This window comes from Notamacropus eugenii, chromosome 1 (genome assembly GCF_028372415.1).
Source record: "Notamacropus eugenii isolate mMacEug1 chromosome 1, mMacEug1.pri_v2, whole genome shotgun sequence".
Classification (NCBI taxonomy): domain Eukaryota; kingdom Metazoa; phylum Chordata; class Mammalia; order Diprotodontia; family Macropodidae; genus Notamacropus; species Notamacropus eugenii.
Genome location: NC_092872.1, coordinates 97,322,335 through 97,350,200, shown reverse-complemented (window position 1 = coordinate 97,350,200; position 27,866 = coordinate 97,322,335). Strand labels below are relative to the sequence as shown.

The window sequence follows — 27,866 nt, the reverse complement described above, 5'->3', positions numbered from 1 at the left end:
TGTATTTGGCACTCAGAATAATGAGCCTTGAAAGAGTTTACAATCTATTATGGAAAATAAGACAGCTCACTAATAAATATAAGATTAATGAATATAAAAGTCCCCAAAAACTTTAGTTGAAATCAAATAAATATTTATTAATTGCCTACTGCTATTACTATGCTAAGTCCCAAGGATGCAAAAATGAAAGGAGGCAGGATCCTTGCTCTTTAGGAGCTTACCATCGAATAAGTAGGGATAACACAAATAAGATAACCAGCATGGGTAATGTGTAGAGGGCAGGTCTTGGATATCTGCATTTGATTGCTGTCCCTGACGTATGCTAGATCTTTGACCATGGCTAAGTTATTATGATCTTGTTAAGTTATAGATGTTAAGTTATAGATGAGTTGCCCATCTGAATTGTTAGAAGTAATTATTTTTTTTTGTTTTCTGGAAATTCACCAAATTAATGATCTAACCAAGACAAACGAAAAAGCAAAAGAAGCAAATGTACAAATAACTATGATTTATTCTAAGTGCTAAGGAAATGTCCAGAGTGGTATGGCAGATTCAGAAGATGAGCATTTACTTGTAGCTAGAGGAAGGGGTCAGTAAGGGGAGAGGGGAAGGAAGATATTAAGGAAGTCTTTACAGAGGAGGTAGAGTCTTGAAAGAAGGAAAGAGTCAGGGAGATGTTAAGGACAGACAGTTTCAGGAATGAGAAATAACATTCACAAAGAGAAGGAAGGGGGAAAAGATAATTTGATAGAGAGCAACAGGGAGGAGTTCAATATTATTAAAACATTGAATGTGAAGAAAATAACCATTCAATATTACATTTGCCTGAAATTAGATCTGCTTATTCAAAGGGTGAAAATCATAAACAGCCTGATGCAGACCTTCATAAGAAATTCTCTTACTATGTGATTGACCACAATCTGATGGATTTTAAGGACAAAGGAAAATGGGGTTATGTCCTGGGTATAGCAGTAACAAATGGTAACCGAGGCTCTCTTTTCATCAGGAGAAGCACCCTGACAATCAGTGGCAAAAGGAAATCGGATAATCAGTTTACCCACCTTCAACCCCTGGAAATTAATGACACATTCAAAATGTTAGCAGTCATATGTGGGCAATAGGGATAGCGAGCCACTCTTCAGACCATTCTAGAGTTTCTAAGGATCTGATTGGATTCATTTCCAAAGATATTATGAAAAAGTCATTGCTGAGAAGGGTTCTTTATTGTAGAAGCCTGCTATATTCAGATCTGACTTCACTGGCAGAGAGACCAAAGTCACATTCTGTAACCTCTGTGCCTTCTCCATAAATATAAATTCAGGACTACTGTTGGCATGAGAAGGATTTCCTTATTCACTTCTGCAGAAAGGAAATTTGGGCTCTTTATTAATATGCCCTTTGATCTGGTTACTCATTCTGTAAACAGAAATGAGCATTTGTAATACATAGGCTTCATGTAGTCACACAGGATATAAGCTATCTATTTTCATTTTATTCTTGGTTTTATAGTCTTATTTGTGCCATCTATTTTTAGGGTCCCAGAGGAGTGAATGTGTGATATGAAATCTCTTCACAGTTGTGAAATAGCTTTGCTTGATGCATTAAACAAACAGTCAGGATACTGATGAAAATGGTGGTTAATGTTGGTTCTTGATCATTTCTAAATGACATGATATACTCTGTTGTTGCATTGTTATTCCTAACCCTCCCTCAAATGTTGTTGAATAGGTATTATGATTAATATTGTTTTAGATAATGTTTTAAGTATTTTTATAATATTCTATGGTGCTATAGTGTATATAGTGGTACAATTTTTTCACTATCAGATAGCTCTGACCTTAGTTCATTGATGATCCTTTCGGGTTTCAAGTTGATACCTTATCTAAATTTTGCTGAGGTCCCCAAAACCCAGGCAGACCACAGGCACCCTCCTCTTTTCTCTGATTAATCAAAGCAGAAATGTCATGTACTTACATGATATTTTTATAGGTTCTACAGGGAATTAGTAGTGAGGGTAGGCAGCCAACAGTTCACCATTCATAAAGATTTTTATAATTTATTCTTGATAGTCACCAATCAATTAATCAAGTGATGCTATAGATTGAGTACCAGTCCTGAAATCAGGAAGACTCATCTTCCTCAGTTCAAATCTGGACTCTGACACTTACTTGTTGTGTGACCCTGGGACAAATCACTTAAATCTGTGTGCCTCTGTTTCCTCATCTGTAAAATGAGCTGGAGAAGGAAATGGCAAAGAACTCAAAAATCTTTGCCAAGAAAACCCCAAAAGGAATCATGAAAAGTAAGATATGACTGAAAAATGACTGAATAACAGCTAGACATTCAGTTTGAGGTGTCTGAAAGGCAGTTGGAGATGCAAGATTGGAGGGCAGCAGAGAAATTGGTGCAGCACAGATAGACTTGAGATTCATCAGACTAGAGATACTAATTAAGTCCATAGAAACTGATGGAATCACCAAGTAAAATATTGTAGAAAGAGAAGAGAAGAGAGCCCAGGACAGAACCTTGAAAGACACTTATGGTTAGGGGCATGCAAAGACGATGCAGCAAAGGAGACAAAGAAGGAGCAGTCAGACAGGAGGAGAACCATAAGACAATAGTGTCCAAAAAATCTAAAGAGAAGAGAATAGAAAGGAATGATCAACAGTGTTAAATGCTACAGAAAAATCCAGGAGAATTAGGATTGCAAAAAGTTTGCTGGATATGGCAACCAAGAGATCATTATCAAGTTTGCAGAGAATAATTTTGTTTGGAGAGAAGTCAGATGCTGGTCATAAAGGGTTAAGGAGAGAGTGAAGGGAGAGAAATGCAGACAACCTTTATGAGGCGTGTAACTACAAAAGGCAGAAGACATACAGGATATTTAGCAGGGATAGAGAGATCAAGTGAAGATTTTTCCATGATGAAGGTGATATGGACATGTTCGTAGGCAGGAGGCAATGAACCTGTAAACAAAGAGAGATTGAAAATGAGTGAAAGAATGGGTATGGCAAGGCAAGAGCAATCTGTCAGAGGAGATGGGATGGAATGGGATCATTTGAACAAATAGAGAAGCTTTAGTCTTGGTTAGGGCATTTCATGATGTAAGACCAGGGTGGGAGCTGAAGGCATCAGAGTGATACAAGATGATGAAGAGGGGAGAAAAAGGAGCTCATGGCTAATGGCCTCAATTTTTTTTTTCTGTAAAATGAGAGGCAAGATTCTCAGTTGAGACAGTATGAGCTATGGGAAGTTTGAGGAGGGATGGAAAAGTTGCTATGGAGAATGAGATAGTGCTTCATAGGTGAGGCATAGTAGGATTGTCTAGCAGTAATGAGGATTACTTAACAGAAATTAGTAGTAGACTCAGCCAGAATGGTTATGTAAATTCCTCCATGTTGGTTCAGCCATTTGTGTGAAGCAGTGAAGGTGGCAAAGGGTAGGAAGGATTGGAGGCTGAGGCTTGGCAGCAGATAATTAATGATATGATAAGAAGCTAAGAATTCAAGAGAGGATGGCAGCATAAAGTTGAATTTTAAATTATAAATCACTCATCACTGGATGATCAATGTTTTGACTATCATGACTCACAAAATAGGGAGGGTTTAGGGTCTGCACCAGTGGAAGAGTTCCACATTAAGTCATGAAATTTTCAAGGAGTCAGCATTTAATCAGACATTTTGCTCACCTGAAAGTACATACAATATTCTTTAGTTCCTCTGCAGGATTTGGGAAATTTGCACCTCCCCCAGAAAAAAAAGATTTCTATAAATATTGTATAGTTATTGAGTGTAGTAGAGAGGTTTCTTTCCAATTCTCCCATGGCATAGTTCTATTAATGGATCCCATGATTTTATAAATAACAACACTACATTACTAACTTCCAATTCTATTTCTAAATTATTTCTGCCAAGTCAGATCTTTTCCCATTGGGTAACCTTACTGATAAAATATCACCAGAGTATCTATTATCCCTTATATGATCTCACCACATAATAAATAGGTGCTAAATATTATGATTTGTCTCACCCTGAGTACATAGATTTAGGTTATTCTTGTGAGGTCCACATCAATTGAATTATTTTTATTTATCTAAATATTTCCCTACACACTTCTCATATATTCTTCCATACCTTAAGCTTTCCTAAAAGTTCTCTTCACAGGAATCTGCACATATCAGAGACATTCATTGGTGGTAAAAGATGAGATTTATTAGGTGGATATGTAGGCAAAGTAGCTTGGAGAAAATATCCTAAATTCATTCATTCAAAAATATTGAAGTAAGTCAGCCCTAATTCCTGTAGGCATAATGCCATAGAAAGAAGGAGAAAGGGTGGAGGTAGGGAGTTATCATCTCTTCTCTTTTTTTTAGGATTTATTTATCTCAGAGTGTCTTGATACACACTGTGGTGATTATGGCGGGATGTACCCATAGGACATAATCATATGACAAATGCTTTCTGCTGTCAGGGTCTGCTGACTTCTGGGTATCATTCTTCCTTATTTTCTGACAAAATGAACAAGGACGAGAATAAGAAGAGGGCTCAGAAGAATCATGGAAACACTGATTTAGAGCTAGAAGGGACCTTAGAAGATCATCTAGTCTAATCCCTTCTTTAAACAAATGAGAAAACTGAGGCCCAGAGAGGTTAAGTGACTTGTCAAAGGAAAGGACACACAAGTAGTGGCAGAGTCAGGATTTCAATGGCACTTACACCATATGTCTATATAGTTCAAACATTAAAATCAAAATAACCATATCACCATTGCCTCTGAAAGTTTTATGTTAAGAAGCTACTCTATTGTTACATTCAGTATTTGATGACTGATCATTTCAGAGCAGAATCTCCTTGCCTGACTACCATCCTCCATAAGTGTTGTTTTCTCATTTGATTGTAAACTTTTGAAGGCAAAAACTGTTTACATTTTGAAATTGTATCCCTAGTGCTTAGCTCATAATAAATGCTTTTCATTCATTAATTCAAAAGAGAGAGCACAAAATAATTTAACTGTTCAAGCTAGGATCGTTGATCATGCATTTTGTTCTAGGATTGTGGTCACTCAAGGGCTGGACTGCAGTTTATTATGGGAAAATGGTGTTCACACTAAGTTATGCATCAGTGGTGACCTCTGAGAAGGTTGTCTGAGTTGGGGTGAACCAGCCCAGGATAATTGTGCATTTTGTGTGTGCTAACCTAACCAGATGGGGAAAAATTGTTCAAATAGATTTTGAAGGAATTGACTATTGCATGCATCCCCCTAAGAGAGTTACTCCCATGCATGACCATGTATTAAGTGTGGGCCTAGAGTGGTCATGACACCTTTAAAATGATGTATAATTCATGTAGAGGCCTGATTAATCATCTTTATGTACACATCTGGTGGTACCATTTCTTTGTTCAAAATCCTCTAAAGGCTCTTTATTCTCTGCAGAATAAAGTACAAATTACTTAGCCTACCATTGAAGGCCATTCCTAACTTGGGTGTTTTCTAGCCAATCCCAGCCAAACTATTGGTTGTTTCTTGTACCTTTCAGTCCTTACTCTCATCATTCCTCTTTCCTAGTATGCCCCTACACACACTCATAATGACCTTTAGAAAAACTGCAAACCCTTCTAGGCTTGATTCACTTTCTTGGCTCCCCCTTGTCAGAAATCATCTTCCACTCCTCTGACCTACTTTAGCATTTTGTATTTCACTTAAGCAATGATTATATTATATTCTGCATAATAGTTACTTAAATATTTAGATGGATCTATGATCTCATGAGTGTGGGCATTTCCAGTAGTACTGAGGATTGCTACTTGCTCACCCTGTTCAATTCCTCCTATGTCTTTACATAAATCAGTTCTCTATAAGGGAACCACTTAGATCAATGGAAGCTTTCTTCTGATTTCTCTTAATATGCCAAGGGTGACCATTTGGCACTTGGGCACTCACCTATTCTCTCTTTCATTCTTGTTTTAGGACTAGCCAACCTCTTTTTATGATTATAGGTATCCACGATGATGTCTTTCACAATATTCAATATTTCAAATATTTCACAATATTTCAAGTGAAAATCATCATTCACAACATGCTGCTGTTTATTTAACTTCACCTTGCATTTTTCTATTGCCCTTTGGGGCATCTGTGATTTTGATTTCTTTTGAGATGGTGATACCTATAATAGCAGCCATATTATTACTATTAAACATTAAGATGGGTTTTTGTAACAGGACACAGCTTGGGACCAATGAAATCATTGCAGTTTCCCAATGTGGTATGGGACAATCTCCTCCTTTTTCTCAATTCTGGGTTTTGCTTATTGTTAAATTGTAGCACCTATTTAAAGGCTGTGTGGTGCAATGTGGTGTGGTGTGTGTGTGTGTGTGTGTGTGTGTGTGTGTGTGAGAGAGAGAGAGAGAGAGAGAGAGAGAGAGAGAGAGAGAGAGAGAGAGGGAGGGAGAGAGAAGAGAGAGAATACATGGAATAACTCAGTGGACTTTTCTTTTCACCTAAACTTCATAATTTGAACAAAATTAATTCTACTACTTCATTTTTTAATGGAGGCTGTTAAAACTCTTAAAATAATGAAAGATCTCACTGAAAAGGCCTTCTAGTGCACTATATAATACTATAGTATAAGAATCAAATGTGATAGTTACAATCACCAGAGAGAATAGGTAAATATTGAAATGCCCCAGAATGATTCTCATATATTTCTGTTTATTGCTCTTACGATTTTAGTTTCTTTAGTTGATACTGATGAAAATTGCTTTATATTATTCTCTGGAATCACAAATAATCCTGTTGTACAATAAGCTTGTGCTCTAAACCAAGATTGCCTATGGCTACCATCTATCTCTCCATTGGACAAGGATATTCTTACCTAACTAAGGCAGTTTCTGGGTTCATTTAGCCTACTGACTATGGAACTGTTTTACTTGGGTTAAACTTTCCAAATAAACAGTCAATGTTAGAATCAATAGCCTTATTTTAATCCATTTTCAACTTTTCCAAGTTAGTTGCTTACTTAAATTTATCTGGTTGTGGCTGTTGTAATTACATACGCTTTGCTCCAATCTTCAGTCTTTTTCTCATTTCCCTTTATTCCTGCCTTAACCAGTTATTCTATTTACAGTCAGTCAATTCTAAACTGACTTCTGTCTCTATATAACCAATGATTTCCTCTCCATGTTTCACATCCTTTTTTTATAAGTGACACCATTAAGTATTAACCATGTCCAATACCTTCCAGATCTCTCTAGATGAAAATATTCATAAAATATAAGTATGAGAAGTATGCTAATACACATTTACCAATTGGATCTCCAAAAATATGCACAAGACACTTAAAACTTTTATCTCTTTATTAACATTTTCTCCATCATCTCTACTCATTCAGCAAAAGAATTAACCAAGCCTGGATTTGTGGCATTTGCTTATTTCTAAGGTGTAAACACTCACACTGAAAATTAACCAGCAGCTATTGAGAGCCAGTCCAAGGTGGCTCCAGCACATCCCTGCCATGTGAGGATTTTGAGGTGTGCACACCTTTAGCCCTTTTCATTTCCTTACTGTTAGCCATATTTTCAAATTTGATTTTTCATCTTTCTCCCAGGTACCTACCCTTATACTCAAGACAGTAACTATCAAGATATATAATGCCTTAGTTCTCAGGATAGAATTATTCTGTTTCAACATCCTTTCCTCGATTCTGGTACACAAGCTGCAATTATCTTCATGGTGGTCTCTTTATACAAGTATCCCATGAAATGATGTTTTGTGTTGCCTTTGGATGCATTATGAAAACACATCTGCCAACTTCTGTAGTCATCTCTCAAAGGAACACTGGTGAGCTATCCTATTTTGTCTCATTTATATTGAAAAATCAATATATATGTGGTTTTGTTCTTCCAGGAATGTGTCAGCTGGTTGGTTACTGGACAAAGGTCATGTATCAAGAGTAGTAACAATTAAATTAATATTTCCATGTTATCTGTGATTCTTAGCACATTCTCTTACACCTTTTCTGTTGTTGGAGGAGACTGCACAAAATCAAAAGCATATTTTGCATTTTTATCCATCTCAAAGCCAAAAGAATTAACCAAAAAATCTTTGGTGGCCAAATCTCTGCTAATGGACCTTTCTGTACTTAGCTACACTGAGGTGCAAAGAGCAAATATAGAAAACTGGCAGGGCCATGCTCAAATATTTTTCAAGGTGTACAGACCCTGTCAAACTTTCCATTCCACTGACATAAACACTCATGATCTCTATACCAGTGGAATGGAATCACCTCCAGATAACCAAGAATCACCTATATACAACATATCCTGCTTAGAACATAAAAAAAGGCACTATAGTTTTTGTAGGGCCTTGAATTTTTGTGTCTGTGTTGTATCCCTCTTGCTATATTTCAAGATCTTGATAACAATTAGAACTTTTCAAACAAGGAATGGACTACCTTTATAATAAGCAAGTAAGATCCCCATCACTAGGAGTATTCAAAAAGATCTGAATGAGAGGGAGACATTAAATGACTTATTCAGTGGGGAAAGCCATAGTCCTACTTGGGTCTACTGACTCCCCATTCAGCATCTATTAGGGAACAATCAAGATTTTTTTTCTGATGTAAAAATTTGTATCTCCACCAAAATCCTCTTCCCCTGTCTCATCCTACTGAAGACATAAGATTTGGTTCCTGAAAGTAATGTCAATAGAACAAGAATTCTGAAAGATTCAATTAGAGCTGAAAAGTCTTTGAATATTATTCTGGACAAATCATCTGTTGCACAGTTTTCAGCCTAAAGACATTAATATAACTGTTGCTGCTCTAAATACAAGAATTTTGTCCAATGGCCAATTAGTTAGTAGATTTTTGGAAAACTGAACCAGTGTATATTGAAATTCTCATTATAAATGAAACCAGAAGACACAGAGAAGTTTCATGTGAATAAAAAATGGGAGATAAATTAGGAAGTTTGGAGGATTGTTTTTATCACATGCCTAAATACTGCAAGAAATACTTCATGGGACATTGATCATTTCATCTCGTGGTGTTCGTGAATAGCAGAAACAAAGACCACCATGGTGGTGATTAAAGTTTATGTACCATCTGTTGCAAAGGATGAACAAATTCTCCTAAACTTGTATATCTTCATATTCAGTGACTGGAGTACAAAAGTGGGCACTGAGAAAGACAGTAAAAACAAAGTGATTTGGAATTAAGCATGAAGGAGACCAAAGTCTTGGAGATTACCCAAAAGCCTAACATACAGATAACTTGTACTATATAATAATATATTATTCTTATGTATAATTATATATGTATAAATATATGTATATGTTATATGTATATATGTCTTTTAAGGAAAGATGATGAAAATATTAAATAATATCCCCCCGACATGAAATTGAGTGTCTCTTAACAGAGAAGAAAAAACTAATTATTGAGCTGGGACATTTCAGAATTAACAGACCATGTGCAGTCAGATATTCACCTTTACCTTCGGAGCAAACATTAAATTCAATAGCAAGTTAGAAGAAAGACTGAAAATAAAAAGAATTTATTGTGTGCAATTATAATAACTCCTGACCAAGTTATTTTAATTAACTATTGAGTCTGAAAAATGGGAAATGGATAAAATTCATGCCATGATTATAATAATTTATTAACAAAACTTACTGATCCTTATCGTAGAATAAGGAGGCCAAAGGAACCCAGAAACTACGTCAGCCGCCATACATTTCAGCTTCTTGCCATGGGGAGACATGGGAGGCAGGGGCAACACCCTTAGAGATTACAAACAAATTTACACAACATTAAAGAATGAAGATTATGTGCAGCATTGCCTCAAAAACATTTTATGACCGAGAGAAAAATACCTACAAAGAGCCTAACATGAAAACAAACTAAGCCAGGTTGTGCCAAGATCATTTGTAGACCAACTTATTATTTCTAAAGTCATCTATTTTCATCATTGGTTCTACAGAAACCAACACAATGGAACTTTAATACCTTAGTGTTTGCTGTGCTATATGAGGAAACAGAAGTGACACTAAAGAAAATTAACTTAGGAAACACTAAACATAACATAATGCATGCTGAAGAAACTTTTGTTGGACTTGAATAAACACAGAGGCAAAAAATATCTATGCTGAAGGCTCTAATTTTAATCCAAAATCAATTTTCAAGATTTCAAATAAAATGCTCATGATATTAAAATAGATACCAAAGAGTGGAAAAGATACCAATTGATATGATTGCCCCTCTCTGACCATGGCAATCAAAAAGATTAGAAACTAATACATCTATCTACTTTCCCTATTTCTATATGTGTGTTCATCCTTCATTGCCTAAGAAGACCATGCCATCAGAGAAATGATGACATGACTTGCACTTGACTTTGTGTTGAGTGAGGGAAGGCTGTGTAGGTCACCAGCCTCACTTCTCCTCCAGGGCCATCTGAATCCAGTGACTAGATATTCATCATGATGGCTGGAGATGACCCAGAATGAGGCAGTTGGGGTTAAGTGACTTGCCCAAGGTCACATAGCTAGTGAGTGTCAAGTGTCTAAGGTGAGATTTGAACTCAGGTCCTCCTGACTCCTGCACTGGTGCTCTATCCACTGCACCACCTACCTGCCCCTATTTCTATATAATCTAAGTGAGAATAGTCACAGCAGACATCGATGGTATTCTTAATGATAATATTAGAAAGAATCAAGAAGTTTACATTTAAAAAAAATTTTATAGCAGACCATGTTTTCAAATCATACAAATAATTGAGAAAACTAAAGAATGCAAGATTCCACCTGAAAAATTTTCTTCAAAAAAGCATTTGATTCTATAGTGCAAAAAACAATTCTAAAGGCTTTCCTCCAATGAGATATTTCATTTATGTGTAAGATCATATGAAATTCTTTGATAAATGCCACTACAAAGATATATAATCCATCAATGGCTGAGTAGGACAAAAACAAATATTTTATATGTTTACATGTGTGTGTGTATGTGTGCATATGCATATATATGTACACACACATATATACACATACATATATATATATATATTATCACTTTTGACCTACAGTTGAATGAAAAACCCACTGAGTTATTCCATCAGACATATATATAATCTAGGAACTACAAATGGATAATGAATTGAACCTAGGATTGATGAGGAGAAAAAACTGGTTTGAACCATTCTGGAGGTGTTACTGCTCCCAAATCTCCCACTCTTTTTTCAAATGCCAATGATCTCCCTGCAATGCTGTACAAGTGTAAATTCTGGAACATCATGATTTTACAAAAATCAAAATTTCTGGGCACCCAAAGTGCAATAGAAAGTTGTATCGTGAGTTTGAATGGGTTTTTCCATGTTATCAATGATGACTTCTACATCAGAAGTGGTATAAATATATCATCAATTATTTATATGACCAGAAACAGAGGTAGAAAACTCATAGAGGAGGAAAAAAGGTTTGCAAAAGGACTGCCAAGTGTTGCCCTGGCAACCAAAAAATTTTTTTGAATCTAGAAAAATGGTCTTTGCCTTATAGATAGATCTGCTGTGGTTGCTTTAAGGAGGGCTGTGAACAAGAATCAGAAAGGAAAGATTGCCATTTGCACTAATAAAAAGAGTTCCCATACAGATGAGTTCTTGGATCCATTGAAGTTTCCAAGTAAAACCTTATTATTTTATTTGGTGTTCCCAGAAATGAAAGTTGATACTTTGGCTATCAGTGACTACAGGCAAGGCCTAGGTTTATAAGCTTTTAGAATAACAACATTTGTTGGGACTAGAACTGATCTTCCAATTTATATTAAGGATCCATAAAAGTTTTTTGTTTAGAGGTTTTTAAAAAATTTCATTAAAACCTTAACTTACTACACATGGCTGCCAATTTTGTTCTTTGTCATTTCCCCTCCTCAGGGATTTTCCCAATGAGGTATTGATTTTTTTTTAAATCTTTTATTTGATGGAGAGCTGAGAATTGGTATTAGTTATTTGTGCTTTATTCTACAGAAACCCCCTAACAGCATGTTTATCATAACATAAATCTATTGCCATAGAAATGATCTTTGAGAACACAAATTCAGCATTGCTGACTTTATGGAGAGGTCATGTAAGAGGAGAAGTTGAGCTAAGAAATGAAGAAAATATCAAAATAGGAATGAGATCATTGTCACCTTCCAGAGGAAGGATAATTATGAAATAATTATTATAAGGAGCTCAATAAAGTGAATAAAAAGACTATATATGGTCAGCGTAGGACAAGGCACCTCTGGCACAAGGCAATGCCATTCAGAATTACAATTGATTAAATGGTTTAATCTGGAAAGGGGCAGAATTTCCTTCTGACTACATCAGTTTCCTTTCTGAAACAGGGAAGGAAGCATGCTTTAATCAACCTTGTAGGAGATTTTCAGACAAAGGTTTCCTTGTTACAAGGTGATTTCTCTGGATCTTCCCAGTTACAGTTTATCAAAACAGTAAAATACAAGAGATCATTTCTTTGCAGTAAATTTGGGCTTTTTCCCCCCACCAAAAGACCTGAATTTTTTTTTATAACTTGCTTTTTTTTTAATTTTCTTTTTAATAATAGAAGAAAGCGAACCTGAGCAAGATACTAAAGGTATTTGTTCTTTCTACCCTACTTTTATTTAAATCATAATCCTTCTGAATTATTTTTGCATCTGCTGTTCTGATGAACCACTCTAAGAGGCATATTTTGATAGGAAACTTATTCCTGAGGGGTATTTCCTTTGTTCCTGGCACTAAGCACTTTACTGTTTATGGGAAAATATAGAGTGCCAATGATTTAACATGGTGTTATCCGATTGGCTGCTTGATGAAATAATTTGCTACTTGGAAGTTAAAAGTTCTCAAGAAAAAGCCAGGTCAGCAGAAATACTGTTTAGTGCCAGTAACTCTGGAAATGCAAGGTAATGTAAAAATTGAATCAGTATGTGCGTATAAATCCCACACAAGTTGGACGGGAAATTTCAAGTTTGGCTAAAGGTACTTGGTAGGCTCACTTCCCTGGGGAGAAATACTAGATGGTAATTCCCAACACTGGTTTTGAAACATCCCAGAATGTCTTTAATTATTTCAAGAGAGCCTCTCATGAAATTCTTAAAGAATAAGTAAATCACCAAATATTCATTTTAATTAATGCAACAAAATTAAATACAAGGCAAACCAATTTCATGGTGCTTTACAATATATACACACACATATATGTATGAATTGAGAGTAATTGCTTCAGAATGACAGTTGTTCTTGCCAGTCATCTTGCAAAGAATGACCTGGAACCATTTTTTCACTCAGCTTTCACCTGAATGAGACAAAAATATGGAGACAAGTTTCATATGTATTGATTTTTTTGCTGCTTAAAATTATATTCATTAAGAATCTGTCCTGCAGTTTCATACGATGTGAAAAAAGGGGGGGAAAGGAGGGAAAGACAATTTACAAACTAATATTTCCTTATCACTGTAATGCCAAAGTCAAAAGTTCTGGGGTAGTGGGCTCCCCATTTCCAAATAAAGATTCACGTATATCATCTTGGAGCTATGCATTATGGGAAATAATTTGTAACTTTGCCCATTGAATATCATGTGGTTTTAAATCAACTCATTTTTGAAATGTCTAAATATTGAATCCTTTATGTGATTGTTACTACAGGATTATCTAATTAAGATATTGGACAAGAGAATGAAAATGAGAAATTGAGGAAGAAAAATCTCCAAATTTATATAGAAAATAGGGACTGTCAGACCTGAAATAGAACTTAAAGATACTCCTCTCCAACTCCCTCATTTTCCAGATGAGAAAAGACCAAGAGAAAGTTTGTTTTTCTATTTAGAAAAAAATATATCAAATTATATTGGTTTTCTATTTCCACCCCTCAGTCAAGCCACAGTTACTCTGTAAATGAGATGCACAAAGTTACCAGAATGCTAAATAATCCTAAGATGTTAGCTGCTCAAGAAATATTTTGAATTTCATTTATGCAAACTACCACTGACCACTTGAGCCTACTGGCTCTCAAAAAAAAAAGACCCTTCCCAAACTACAAAGCCCAGGACTTACAAAGGGATTTTGTAAGGGAAAATGAAACAGTATTTCAAAGCAATATATCTCTATCTATTTATCTATCTATCTATCCATCCTTCTATCCTTCTATGTATAACCTAAGTCATTCATTTGTCAGCTGAGATGAATCATGGTATAGTGAGTACTGAGATCGTTAACAAAACAAGGTTTTTATTTATGTTCTTTTTTTTATGATGGCGTTAATTGTAACATCTACCTTGCAGGGTTATGGGGAGGACCAAATGAAGTAATAATTGTAAAAACTTAGCTTAGTGCCTGGCATACAGGAAGTGCTATATAAATGTTAGCTATGATTGTTTCCATTGGGATAGTATAGTTTTATCAAAATAAAGTATATTGTTTATATACACATATCTATATAATTGTGATAGGACCTGGACTTATGATTTCATTTATTTGGACAGAACTCTCAAAGAAGAACTTCCCTCTACCAGTGGAGGTTGGCACCTTCTTTCTAATTTGCTCAGCATCACATAGCCCAGAGGTGACAGAGGCGAGATTGAATCTACATCTTTCTGACTTGGGAGCTAGCTCTCTGTTCGTTATGCCCACTGTCACTGCCACCTCATAGACATGCATATATATGTGTATATGTGTGTATACATATATGCATACATATATATGTATATGCACATATGTATACATACATAACGATAGATTTTAACATATACTGATAATAATAATAGTGGCTAACGTTTACATCACCCCTAAGAGCCAGGTACTATGCTAAGGGCTTTACAGTCACTATCACATTTGATCTTCACAACAGCCTTGGGAGGAAGGTGCTCTTATTCCAGTTTTACAGATGAGGAAACTAAGGCAGCCTGAGGTTAAATGACTTGTCCAACGTCCCACAGCTAAGGTGTTTTGAGGCTGGATTTGAACTCAGGTCTTAATTTAAAATTGCAGGTACTCTATATATAGCTACTTACTGATAAAAAGAGAGAAGGAGAGGGAGAGAACACTCCTTTTACATATATATATTTATATATATATATATATATATATATACATGTATGTATATATACCTATATATCCTTTTGTACAAAGGATAGTTGTGATTTAGATATCACAGGAGCTGTACTTATTGTTGTATGGCAGTAACCTGACATTCTGGAAGGCTATACCAGGGGAACATGATCTATGATAAGTTATACTAAGCTGGAAAGACTTTAGATATTACCCTAGTAAAAAGATGTTTGTTGTCCTAAGAAAAACACAGCCAAGTACAGAGCTTACCAGAATATTGGCTATTGGAGAATAAACTGTGTGGCTGTGGTGATACAATGCAACCAATTTTTTAAAAAGTTGAAATGGTTGCCAGTCCTACATCACTCTTTTCTGCACCTGCTAATGATGAGGATAGGGTAGTAGAACACTGTGCAAATAATGCCCAGCAAAGAGTCCAAATGGCTTGAAAGTGGTATGGTATTTTCACCAGATGATACAATGGAAGAAGCAGCTTGTGACTGGCCAACACCACCAGTGGGCCAGTGCATAAAAATGATAGTCCAGGGATGAACTCAGTCCTACATTGGTCAGTCCAAGTTTGGGAGCTAACAATTCCAGTTCAATGAGGAAGAACCACCCACGGGGGGATAAAAGGATTTCTCTCTGCTATTCCCCTCCCACCAGTGACCATGTCATCAAAGAAACTGGACCAGTGTTGGGAAGTGCGTCCAGTTATAATCAAAGAAACGATACCGGTAGGAGACAACAATTCCATACAAGAGACGAATCACAAAGAAGTCAAGTAGATGCACAAATATAGTAGCCTAAAAAGAGAGGTAGATTTGAGAAGAGTGACTCAATAAGAATGTCACCTCAGGACTGAAGAAAAGACACTCAGGCCAGAAAATACCAGGAGTTATGTCATCCCTTTGCCACACACTAATCTTCCATAAGTGCATCACAACCTACATTTAACTCCATGCTCCACATGGATCTATATGTGTTTCGGGAACAACATATCCCAGGCTTTTGAGGAGGCATGATTTCTCCCAACTCTTCCTGCTATGCCATCTTTGTAATACCTTTGGCAAAAGCTAATTAAGTTTTTAGTTTATTTACTTTCCCATACAGAAAATATGAAAAGAGGATAAGTAATCACACTGGAAGTCCAGTGTGGATCCCAATAGAATCATAGCAACCACTTTCTGGAGACCTTGAACTAAGAATGGGAGTTTGGGTTGGACATGCCAAAACATTGGTGAATAGTTTAGAAGCATAAAAATAGCACTAAACTGGGAATTGGTAGACCTCAAGTCTAGTCGTGACTTCACTATTAAGTAGTTACATGACCTTGGGCAAGTCATTTCATCTCCATCGGCTTCAGTTTCTTTGTCTGTAAGATGGCTGGGCTAGGCAAGATGAGCACTAAGGTCTCTTCCCGATCTACCAATTCTATCACTTGAAACTGATATATTACATACTGAACTTGAGTCCTACTGTCCACTTAGAGGTAACATTATTACTGACATCTTGGAAGAAATCTCAATGCAGCCAAAAGGAGTTCAGCTAGGGCAAGGAATAGGAGTTATCATCTCATTCTCTTGTGACTTGTGGATGTTGGGATTTTATTTTAGAAGCATGCAGCTAATTCCTTGGAGCTTTGGTTGAAGATATACTTTCAGAATAGTCATGTGACTTCTCTATCTCCTTAACAGTGTTTGCCAGAATTCTGCGGGCTCCTGAATCCCACAATGTCACCTTTGGCTCCGTAGTGACCCTACGCTGTACTGCAACAGGCATTCCAGTTCCTACTATCACATGGCTTGAAAATGGAAATGCTGTGAGTGTCATTTCTACATCTCCATGGCTAGGGAAGCTTGGCTGCTGGCTTTCAGGATGCATTGTATGTTGGTAGCGATCATACAACAATCTGTGGTTATTCAAAGGCTAACATTCATTCCTTGATTCTTTGTCTTTACCCAGCCTTAAATAGTCTATAGCATTGAAATCATGGTTTGGCATAATATATTAGGGGACTGGTAGTATTATAATAATAAGTAGTAGAAATAATAATAGCTATCCTTTATGTAATGTTTCTGAGATCCAGCCACTGCTAAAGGAGACTGGAAGTCCTGGGTTCTCTTCTTTTTCCCTGCTGCTGTTCTCTGTGCTGCCTACTGAACAGGTTAAAGTCTTACCCACCTCCCAGTTGTGGTGATTGTTGAGTGGTTGTGAGGATCAAATGAGAAAATAACTGTAAAGTGCTTCCTTACCACAGTGTCTGTGTAAATGTTAACTATTATTATTTGTGTATTATACAATTTAATTCTTTTTTTCAAAACCCATTATGTAGTATTTCCATTTTACATTTGAGGAAAATGGGGCTCTTGAAGGTTAGGTCAGTGAGTCTGATTGTAAAGTTCACATCTTATTGGTGGCAGAGCTATCACTAGGTCTTAGATCTTCTACCTCCTAGTCTAGTATTTTATTTCCACTACAGAAGGTCATTTCTGTCCCTGTGGTCAAAAGATTACAAATTTCAAAACCTGAAGAGACCTTAGCAGCCATCAAGTCAATCTCCTCATTTTACAGGTGAGGAAACTAAGGCAAAAACCAGATAAGTGATTTGTTCAAGGTCATATATCCAGTGAATGTCTATGGCAGGATTTGAACTCAGTTTTTCCTATTCTCAAGTTCAGAGGTCTGAGGAATCAATAGGAATAGTGAATATACTCATATTTCCATTATAATTCAAGATGTGAACACAGGCCTTTCTCTGGATTTGCTTGCTAAGGGCCGTGGTGAGCTCTAGATACTGGTTCTGCTTCTAAGCCCTTGGGTTAAAAAAAAAAGTTCATGTCCCTTCTCACATAGAAAATGGTGGGTTGACTATTTTTTGTCCATGGAGAAAACAGACTGACTTTTGCCAGGCCTTAATGTCTGATAGATCCGTTACTGCATACGCTATCATTCTTTATGGATTGTGCGCATTTGATGAACCATGATGTCATTCTTTTTCTTTGCCATATTTGGTCCACAACATTTGGTCGAAATATGTATCTTACCAGTACTCCCTCCTCATTTTTTCACTTAAGGTGCCAGAAGTACTCATTACCTCAAGGTAGGCCAGACAGCAAGACGGACCAAAAAGTGAGAACAGAAGCTTTTCTTACAGGTTCCCAAGTCAGTTTCATTACATCTAGAAGGAGACTGTAACCCAACCTGAAGGAAAAGTTTGGTTAAGTAGCCCATGTCATGCATGTAGAGGAGAAAGAAAGAAGCCTCACCGTGCCCTCCAAATTCTGCTTATGAAAACATGTTGAAATGTGTAAAATACAATGCAAAAGTCACTTGTTGGTATTGATTACAAATGCCCATTCTTATCCAGGGAACATATTTGTGTTTTAAGTTGAAAATAAAATGAGATATCAGTTAAGTAAGTCAACTCATCCTTTAGGGACAGGGTTGCCTGGAGAAGAAGCAGAGAAGAGAAGAGAGGGCATTGAACTTGGACTCAGGAAGTCCTTTGTTCATATTCAGCATCAGACACTTAGTGAGTACATACATATGTATGCCTTAGTTTCCTCCTCAGTAAAACAAGGTTATTGGATCTGATGGTCACTAAGGGACCTTGAAACTCTAAATCTGTCATCCTGCAATAATGGAAATAATGAAGTTCCTTTTAATTCTATAATGATAAGATGATTAGAAGTCATAAGAACTGTCATAGAAACTTTCAGTTCTAAAACAGGACCTCATGACTTTATATTAAAAGGCAAAATAGAAAAGCAGGAGATCACAGAAGTAAGCAGATAGAATGAAGCCACATAGAGTGGAGAGCAGTAAAGGATGAGGAAGCGGAGAGAGGGAGAATGAAAAGTCTTGTGAAAAGGAGTTTGAAGCTGGTATTCAAATGGAGATTAACACTTGAATCATGAGTTGTAGTAGGAATTGGTGGCCACAAGATGTCATTATTACAGATAGTACTTAAATGTTCAGATTTCCAGATATAGCCAGTATTATAGGTTGTGAGTATGGGTCTTTATGAAATGCTTAATATTGATGTTGAATTAGAAGGCTGGAATGGAGCCATAAGATGGATCTTTCCATCATTCAGCTTTAAGACAAATTGCAGCTAAAGCATCTGGTTCTCAAAATCTCTAGGGATTTCCCATGGAAATTTATTTCAGTATCTCAAGATTCTTCCAGTTATAAAGTTTTCTCTAATGTCCTATCTAAATCCCTTGAGTTTTCTCTTTCTTCTCATTTTGTGCTCAGTGGGTAATCCTGGAATCATAGAATCTTAAACGCAGAAAAGGCTTTTGAGACATTTAATCTCGCCCCATGCCTTCAAAGATGGGGAAAGTGGCTAAGAGAACAATTTCATCACTGATGTGAATAAAGGCATAGATGGTATGTTTATCAAATCTGCAAAATACAGAAAGCTGGGAAAGGTAGCTAACACATTGGATGGCAATTGGAATCCAAAAGAGTCCTTAACAGAATAGATCATTAAGGGAAATCTAATAAAATGATCATCAAAAAGGATAAATGTTAAGTCTTCCATTTGGGTGTAAAAAATTAACTTCCTAAGTATGATGAGGGAAGGGGGGAAAAATTGATAATAGCTAATCATTTTATAAGATCTAGGGGTTTAGTGGACTGTATTAAGCTTAATATGAATAAGCGGCATAATTTGGCAGCAAAAAAAAAAAAATACTAAAGCACTATGGGGTTGCATGATTAGGAGGCTAAGCTTTCATTGGACCAAATATGGAACACTGAGTTCAGTCTTACGTGCCATGGTTTAAGCAGGACATAAATAAGTTAAAAAGATCCCAGAGGAGGGCAACCACATTGGTGAAGAGCCTAGAGGCCATGTGGAGGATGGATTAGATTTTTTTCCCTGTTTGGTCCTAGAGAGAATAATTGGATGGAACTAGCAAAGAGGCCAATTTAATCTAATGTCAGGAAAACTGGAGAACAATTTTGGTTGTCCAAGAGTGGAATGGGATGTCTAGAGTAGTGATAGGTTTCTGTTAGAGATCTCTAAACAGAGACTAAATAGAGACCACATTACTCCTGATCTCTATCCTCCAGTCAGTACTCACACCTTGTATACTGTTCTCTTAGGGCAGGGTCTAAAAGGGCAGGTGTGTGCTCCCTCCTGGAAAAGCACCTTCTTTCTGTCTCACTCCTCACATGTTATCTTTTCACTCTGGTGAGGAACAAAACCCTCTCCTCTCTCAGGGAGGCTCAGTCACAGAACAAGCATTTTCTCCTCCTCCTAACCCCCCAGGTGGGAGACACAGGCCAAGCCAGAAAATCAAGGGGAGAGGAGGGAGTGACGTGTGAAGAAGCTTTCCCATCACTGTTTCTTGGCTTCCTACAGAGCTGCTAGATAAAACTAGTATATTTTACTATGAGGTTTCCTTCCATGGTTGGATTGAACTAGATGGCAAATGAGGTCCCTTCCCTCTCTCAAATCATGTAATTCTATGACTAAGAGTAATTTACAACCATTCCAAACCTTGAGCCTACCCTGGACACAATCATGAAGAAAAAAACCACTTATTTTCAGAAACCCTATGTCCTCCTGCTTTGAGGATCCATGTTGTTTCAGACTCTTCATGACCACATTTGGGATTTTCTTTGCAAAGATACTAAAGTGGTTTTCATTTCCTTCTCTGGATCATTTTACAAATGAGGAAACTAAGGCAAACAGAATGAAGAGACTTGCCCAGGGTCACACAGCTAGTACATATCTTAGGTCAAATTTGAACTGAAGTCCTCCAAACTCTAGGCCCAGTGCTCTATTCACTGTGCCACATAGCTGCCTGGAGGGTTCATAGAATAATAGATTTAAAGTTAGAAGGGACCTTCATCTAATCCAACCCAAACCCAGACCCTTTTTAAAAATTTTACAGATGAGGTAAGTCTAGGCTAGAGATGTTTAGTGACTTTTTCATGGTCATAACAGTAGCGTAGGAATTCAAATCCAAGTGCTCTTAATTCAAAGATGGAGCTCTTTTCACTATCCAGAGCATACCTCTACCTATGATGGCCTATGTACTCTTGTCATCCCTGGGCCCTGGCTCATGATCCAGGCCTTTTTAAACTCCACCTCCATATCAAAATTCACCTGTGTCCCTTTCTCTCAGTGTCCCACTTTTCATTTATTACATTTCAAGCTGTCAGCCAAACCAAAAATAAATTCATGCTGAAGTATCAATGGAGGAATGTGTCCTGACCCCTTCTCTTTCTAAGTAACACATTTCCGTTCCTTTTCTACTCAGTCTTTCTTCACTCTCTGCAGTCTGGCTCTTGACTTTATCATTCAGCTGAAACTGTTTTCTCCAAAGTGATCTATTACTTCTTAGTTGTCAAATCCTATGGCCTTTTCTCCATCCTCATTGTTCTTGACTCTCTGCAGCCTGTCAGTCACCCTCTTCTTCTTAATACTTTCTTTCTAGGTTTTTGGGACACTACTCTCTCCTGGTTCGCCCCCTCCACTTCTGATGACTCCTTCTCTGCATCCTTCACTGGTTCTTCATCCAGGTTACTCTCATTAACCATTGGTATAGCACAGGACTCTGTCCTGGCCCCTCTTCTCTTCTCCCTATATACTATTTGTTTGGTGATCTCATCAGAAGGAGTGGGTCTATGCAAGGGTAGGAGAAAAAATGAGGACTGGAAAAAAGTCTTATTCAAGAGGTAAATAAGCAAAGTGGAGCTATTATTGAAATGATGTGACCAGGGCCATTAGACAGGGCCATTTCAGAATGTGATTTCCTGTCTTGGCAGGAAAAAACATCTCAGAAAGTGCTGCACTGACATTTTTTGTTAACCCATGGGCCTTTCTCCATTCCAAATGAATTCAACTGCCATCTCTATGTAGATGATTCTCAGATTTTTCTTGTCTAGCTTGAGTTCTCTCCCAGCCTCCAGTCTCACATCTTCAACTACCCTTGGACATTTTGAACTAGACATATTATAGACATCTTAAATTCATTAACTGAACTCATTATTTTTCTCCTCTCCTCTCCTCTTCCTAACTTCTCTATCGTTATCAAGGGTACTATCATCCTTGCAATCACCTCACTCACAATGTGGATGTCTTCCTCAACTCATTCATCTCTCTTCCTCCCCGCCATATCCAATCAGTTGTCAAATCTTGTCATTTCTACCTTCATAACATATATCACATATTCCCCTTTCTCTTCTCTGACATTGCCATCATCCTGTTTCAGACCTTCATCACCTCATGCCCAGACTATTTCAGTAGTCTACAGGTTGGTCTTCCTGCCACAAGTCTTTTCCCACTTCAAACCATCCTTCACTTAACTATCAAGTTGATCTTCCTAAAGCATAAGTGTGCTCATGTCATTTCCCTTTTTCATCCACTCCAGTGGCTCCCTCTTGCCTCCCAGATCACACATAATAACCTCTCAGTGGCTTTTAAAGTCTTCCATAATCTAGCCCTTTTCTATCTTTTATGTTTTCTTACACCTTGTTCCATCATGCAACACACACTTCTTACCCAAAACACAGAAACTCTACAATCCAATGACACTGGCCTCCTTGTTCTTCCTTGAAGTTGATACATTTTGGGTCATTTTCTCTTGCTGTCTCCTGGGCCTGGAATTCTCTCCTCCTCCCATCTCCACTTTCTAGCTTCTGTGACTTAAGCTTAGCTTTCCCGATTCCCTTTAACGCTAGTGCCTTCTGTCTGTTGACTATGTTCAATTCATCCCAGCATATCTTGTTTATATAGTTGTTCACCTGTTGAATCCCACATTGGACTGTGAGCTCCCTTTTGTCATTTTTTGATCCCCAATATGTGGCCCACTACCTGGCACATAGTAGTAGACCCTCAACAAATGCTTATTGACAAATTAGTGGAATCAGAGCCCTATCTCAAGGAATAACTGTGTTGCTGGAAATTTCAGACACTGTAGCAATGCAAAGAATATATTTTGGGTCTTATGGTATGACTCAAATTTGATACAATATAAGTATTAATTCTCCATGTGGGATCTGGTCTTTCACATTCTTGAAAATTGACTCCCTTGGTTTTCTCTTTTCTAGGCTGAGCAATCAATCAGTCAACAAGCATTTATTAAATATCTCCTCTGTGCCAGGTGCTGGGGATACAAAAATTGAAATTGGACCTACCTGTAAAGAGCATAGATTCTATCAGGACACAACATATACACATATAGTATATGCAAAAAATATGTTAAGAAATGCAAGAGATTTAGACAGGCAGGGCAATTGTTTGTGGGAAATCAAGGAAGGCTTCGTGTACAATGTGGCATTTAAAGGAAACAAAAGACCCTAAGAGGGAGAGGTGAGGAGAGAATGTATTCCAGGTATGGAGGAAAGACAATACAAAGTCATGGAGAAAGGAGATGCAGTATCACGTGTTACGAAACAACTCTCATTGCCATAATATTTTCTCAAAGGAACTATGACCTACCCTCTTCACCATCTTGGTTACTCTCTCTGGACCCTTCATAAACTTTTCTTTTTTCACAAAAGTCCCAACTCTTACAAATCAATTCCATGCTCTAATAAAAAGCCAACAAAAGCTGAAAAATCAGGGTGGGAGAAGGACTGCCGCCTGGCTCCTACATGTTGAAATTTTGTTTACTCATCCCAGCATGGCTTTTTCTTCAACACACAGTGTCCAGATCTCAGGCCAGCCAAAGCAGCTGGGACAGAGCAGGGAAGGGAGTGGAAGGATTGTGAAGGAGGCTGCCCAGCAGGGTGTGCCCCTCAGAAGGCTTTCCAGGAAGGACAAAGCTCCACTCTGGCTGTAGTAACAGCCCTGATGAAAGCACCCACGCTTTCCATAATAATGAAGCGTTTCATAAAGGGGACCAAGCAAGCTAAACTCATTCAGTCCCAAGAGGTGAAAGAGGAAGAAGAGGAGGAAGAGGAGGAGGAAGAATGGGAGACTTATGGAACAAAAAGGGAGAGGGGGGGATGAAGTAAGTAAGGCCCATGGGCTAGCAAAAAATGTCAATGCAGGACTTTCTGAGAGATGTTTTTTCCAGCCAGGACAGGAAATCAAATTCTGGAATGGCCCCATCTAATGAAGAACTTCTGGTCACATCATTTCAATAATACCTCCACTTGCTTTTTCATCTCTTGAAACTGACCTTCCAGAGCCCGTCTTTTCTTCTACATTTGCACAAACCCACTCCTTCATTTTATATTTGTTAAGTTCCTCTGCCCGCTTCTTAGGTGAACTCCCACCCCTGTGCACTATGGCATAGCCTTACATGAACAAATTTCTACTCTCAAAGCAAGTAACTACTACACTTAACTATAACTTAGATTCTAGTAGGAGTGGAGCCTGAGAGTCTGTCTGCTGATGCTATTTTCTTCAAATTATTGAGGTCATTTTCAGTTCTAATCTTCTTTGCCAAGGGGTTACATAAAGTCTTTCATAGGAAGGAAGGAAGGGTTGTAGTTACAAAGTGTTCCACCATACCTTAGGGAAATGGACACTGGGGTACGTATGAGAAGACCTGGATTCTATTTCTGGTGCAACCACTTAACTAGTTGAGATGCCTTGAGTATGTTCCTTTCCTTCTTTCAATCAATCAATAAGAATTTATTAAATGTCCACTCCACTATGTGACAGGCACTCTTGTAGGCAGTGGAAATATTAATACCAAAGTGAAATCATCCCTACCTTAAAGGAGTTTATTACCTACTCTAGGATTAAAACATGTAGGAAAGACAGAATAGTACAGTGGAAAGATGGCTGACTTCAGAGTCAAAGGACCTTTGGTCAAATCCTAGCCTCTGTCATTGACTACCTGTGAATGTTAGGGCAAGTCAATTAACCAACCTCTCTTGGCTTTAGTTTCCTCATTTGTAAAATAGGAAGGTGAGAACGACTAGATGGGCTCTAAAGCTTCTTCCAGCTCCTACGTCCACAAATAAGGAAATACAAGATCGATACAAGTTAAATATCCAGTGATCGAGGCAGGGAGAGAATTGCAGGAATTCAGAAAGACTTCTGGAAGAAGGTGGTACTTGAGTTGAGCCTTCCGAAAGGTAGAGCTGAGGAAGAGGAGCATTCCAGGCATGAAGGAAGCTTGTGCAAAGACTGAGAGATGGTATATCATTCATAGGAGCCATTTTGGCTAGAGCAGAGAGAACACGAGATAATTTATAACCAACCTAAGAGATAAACTGAGCCAAATTTTTGAAAAGTTTTAAAGTGCCAAACATAGGAGATTGTACTTAATCCTAAAGGCAATAGAGAGCCACTGAGGCATATTGAACAGATCAAAGGTATAATCTAGACCTGAATTTTAGAAATATCAGTTTGGCAACTATGTTGTGTGGTTCATCCTTTGTTCTCGAAGAAGATCATGACATCAGGGAGATGATGACATGACTTGCAATTGATTTTGATTTAAGTGAGGGAAGGCTGTGCAAGGTCATTAGCCTCACTTTCTCCTCCAGAGCCATCTGGGTCCAACTGCCAGATAGTCATCAAAATGACTGGAAGTGGCCCAAGATGCAGTGAGAGACCTCGACCCTTTTAAGCTAAGGTCTTTTCAAGTTCTCACTTTGAGTGAGGACCATTCAGTGAATAAGCCTTTTAAAGAAGTGAGTTAAAGGATCTCCCTTTTAATTAAAAAAAAAAAAATCAAACTGGGAGGGGAAGACCATCAGGGTTGCTGTACAAAAGAGAAAAAGTTACTATTTACATTCACTCTGAGCCAGGAGAGCCCAAAAATAACATTAAGTGGTACTTGGGCAGGGACCTATTGCTGTCCAATCCATGAGATCCGGAGAGACTAGGGTTTAAGACTTGGTCTTTGAGAAAGAGATCTAACCAGTAAACCCCAAGTTAAGTAGGTAACTTTGGGTCAACTAAATTAACCTTCCTTTGGGTAGAAAACTCAGGTGAGGAGAGAGGAGGGGAGAGGAGAGGAGAGGAAGGAACGGGAGGGGAGATGAGGGGAGGGGAGGGAGAGGAGAAGTTGCCCAACTAGAACTGGCCAGCTGGGTCCCCATTCAGGCAGCTCGAACTACTCACAGGTTGTGGTTTGTCAATTATTCTCAAAGGGGATCATGACATCAGAAAGATGATGCAACTATGCAGGGAATAGATTAAGGGAGAGACAATGCAGATAGACCAATCAGGAGGCGTTTGATGTTCTCTGAGCCTCACATTCCACATCTACATAATAAGGGGGTTACGCTAGTAGTCTCAAAATTTTATCTCACTCAATCTCAAGAAAGTAGTCAACCCTCAAGCTTCTTATAACTCAAGTTTCATCCTTTTTTTCCCAAATAACTATGCAGTCAATGAAAAGAAACAAAGATTCATATAGTAATGGTACCAAAAATGACAAGTAATAAAAATAGAAAACAGAACGCAATACTAGTTAGAGACTGCTGGATTAGATTATCCCTAAGGATTGTCCATCTCTGAGATTCTCTGATTATTTACTAGAATAGAGGGATGTTGTATTTAATCGTAGTTTAGACTTCTTCGGGTTTCTAATTAAAGCCAATACCTAAGCCAAGGTACTGCTAAGGAAAAGGACAGGACAGCCTCAGTATTCCAAATGCTAAAATAAGAATTAGGCAGACAAACAGTAAATCCCCTCCAGGAAAGAAGTGGAGAGTACATCCAAAGTCCTTCTGGTCAGAGAGAGTTAGTTATTATAACAGCCAAGTTTTATACTGGGTAAAGCTACCTAAGACTAAGAGAAAACTGAGCTGTATGAGCCAATACTACCTTAAAGTACAAGAAATAAAATTCATTGCAGATATCTATTGGTAAGGAAAGAGTCACACAGCTATATAGCATATCCCAGTTTCCACTGGGAAGCACATAGTAGTGTTCACAGATCTGAAACTGGCTGATGGGACCAGAGAAGAGGAGGAACAGAGAATTCAGGCAAGGAGTAATCAATGAATCAGCCTAGACCTGAGTTAATCTGGTCACCAATAGCTTTATCTCCTGAAGTCCCAAAGTTACAGAGGCTGCAAAAGACGTAAACACACCCTTTCTCACCTATGTTGATCATGCTATGAAACCAACCCATAAACTTAACCTTTGGACATTTGTGGTCAACATACAAACCTATGTATATGCCAGAGACTACAGTAATATCAGATGGCAGATCCTGATGGAATTTAACAAACCCAACACATCCTGTTCGTTGAGTTTTTGTCACCTTTTCATGGGCACTTCTGTATATGAATGAGCTCTCAGAGGAAGATAGTCTTATTCTCCCCATATGGAGGAAAATGGATTATAATATTCTCATAGATTTAAATACCTAAGAGGGGTCAGGGGGGTGATCAAGTCCAGTCCATTTATTTTGCAGATGATGAAACTGAGGCTGTAAAAGAATTGAATGAATTGCATGTTGGCAAAGGACATGCTTTGAACTAGAACTCAGTTCCTCTTCCTCTGAATCCAGAGTTCTTTCCCATTGCTTCACCTTGCTTCTTCTAACAGATCTAGCTTGAGAATAAATCATAGATTCATATTTTTTAAAGCAAAATAATAATATTTATTGACTTACGACAAAACTTCCAAATTTTCCCATCTTCACAAATGTCTTTTTCCTAAAAATCACTTGCTTTATATTATTTGGCATTGCGTTCACAATACTTTAACACATTCTATAATTCATTATCAAACTACACTTATTACATCAGATATTAAGCATACTTTTTTTACGAAGAGGCAATTTTCCCTCTAACTCTACCCCTGATTAAACTAGTAAGTTATTAATAGGGTCTAAATGACGCCAATTTCCA

The 27,866-nt window shown here is 37.6% G+C and overlaps 1 protein-coding gene across 1 annotated transcript in view; it reads left to right on the top strand.

Annotated features, from left to right (window-relative positions):
• Positions 1-27,866, top strand: part of MUSK (muscle associated receptor tyrosine kinase) — a 191,679-nt gene that overhangs the window by 101,433 nt on the left and 62,380 nt on the right. Inside the window, exon 6 of the mRNA XM_072610563.1 lies at positions 16,775-16,899. Within this exon, the coding sequence (XP_072466664.1) occupies positions 16,775-16,899 (125 nt within the window). The remainder of the gene's footprint in view (positions 1-16,774; positions 16,900-27,866) is intronic.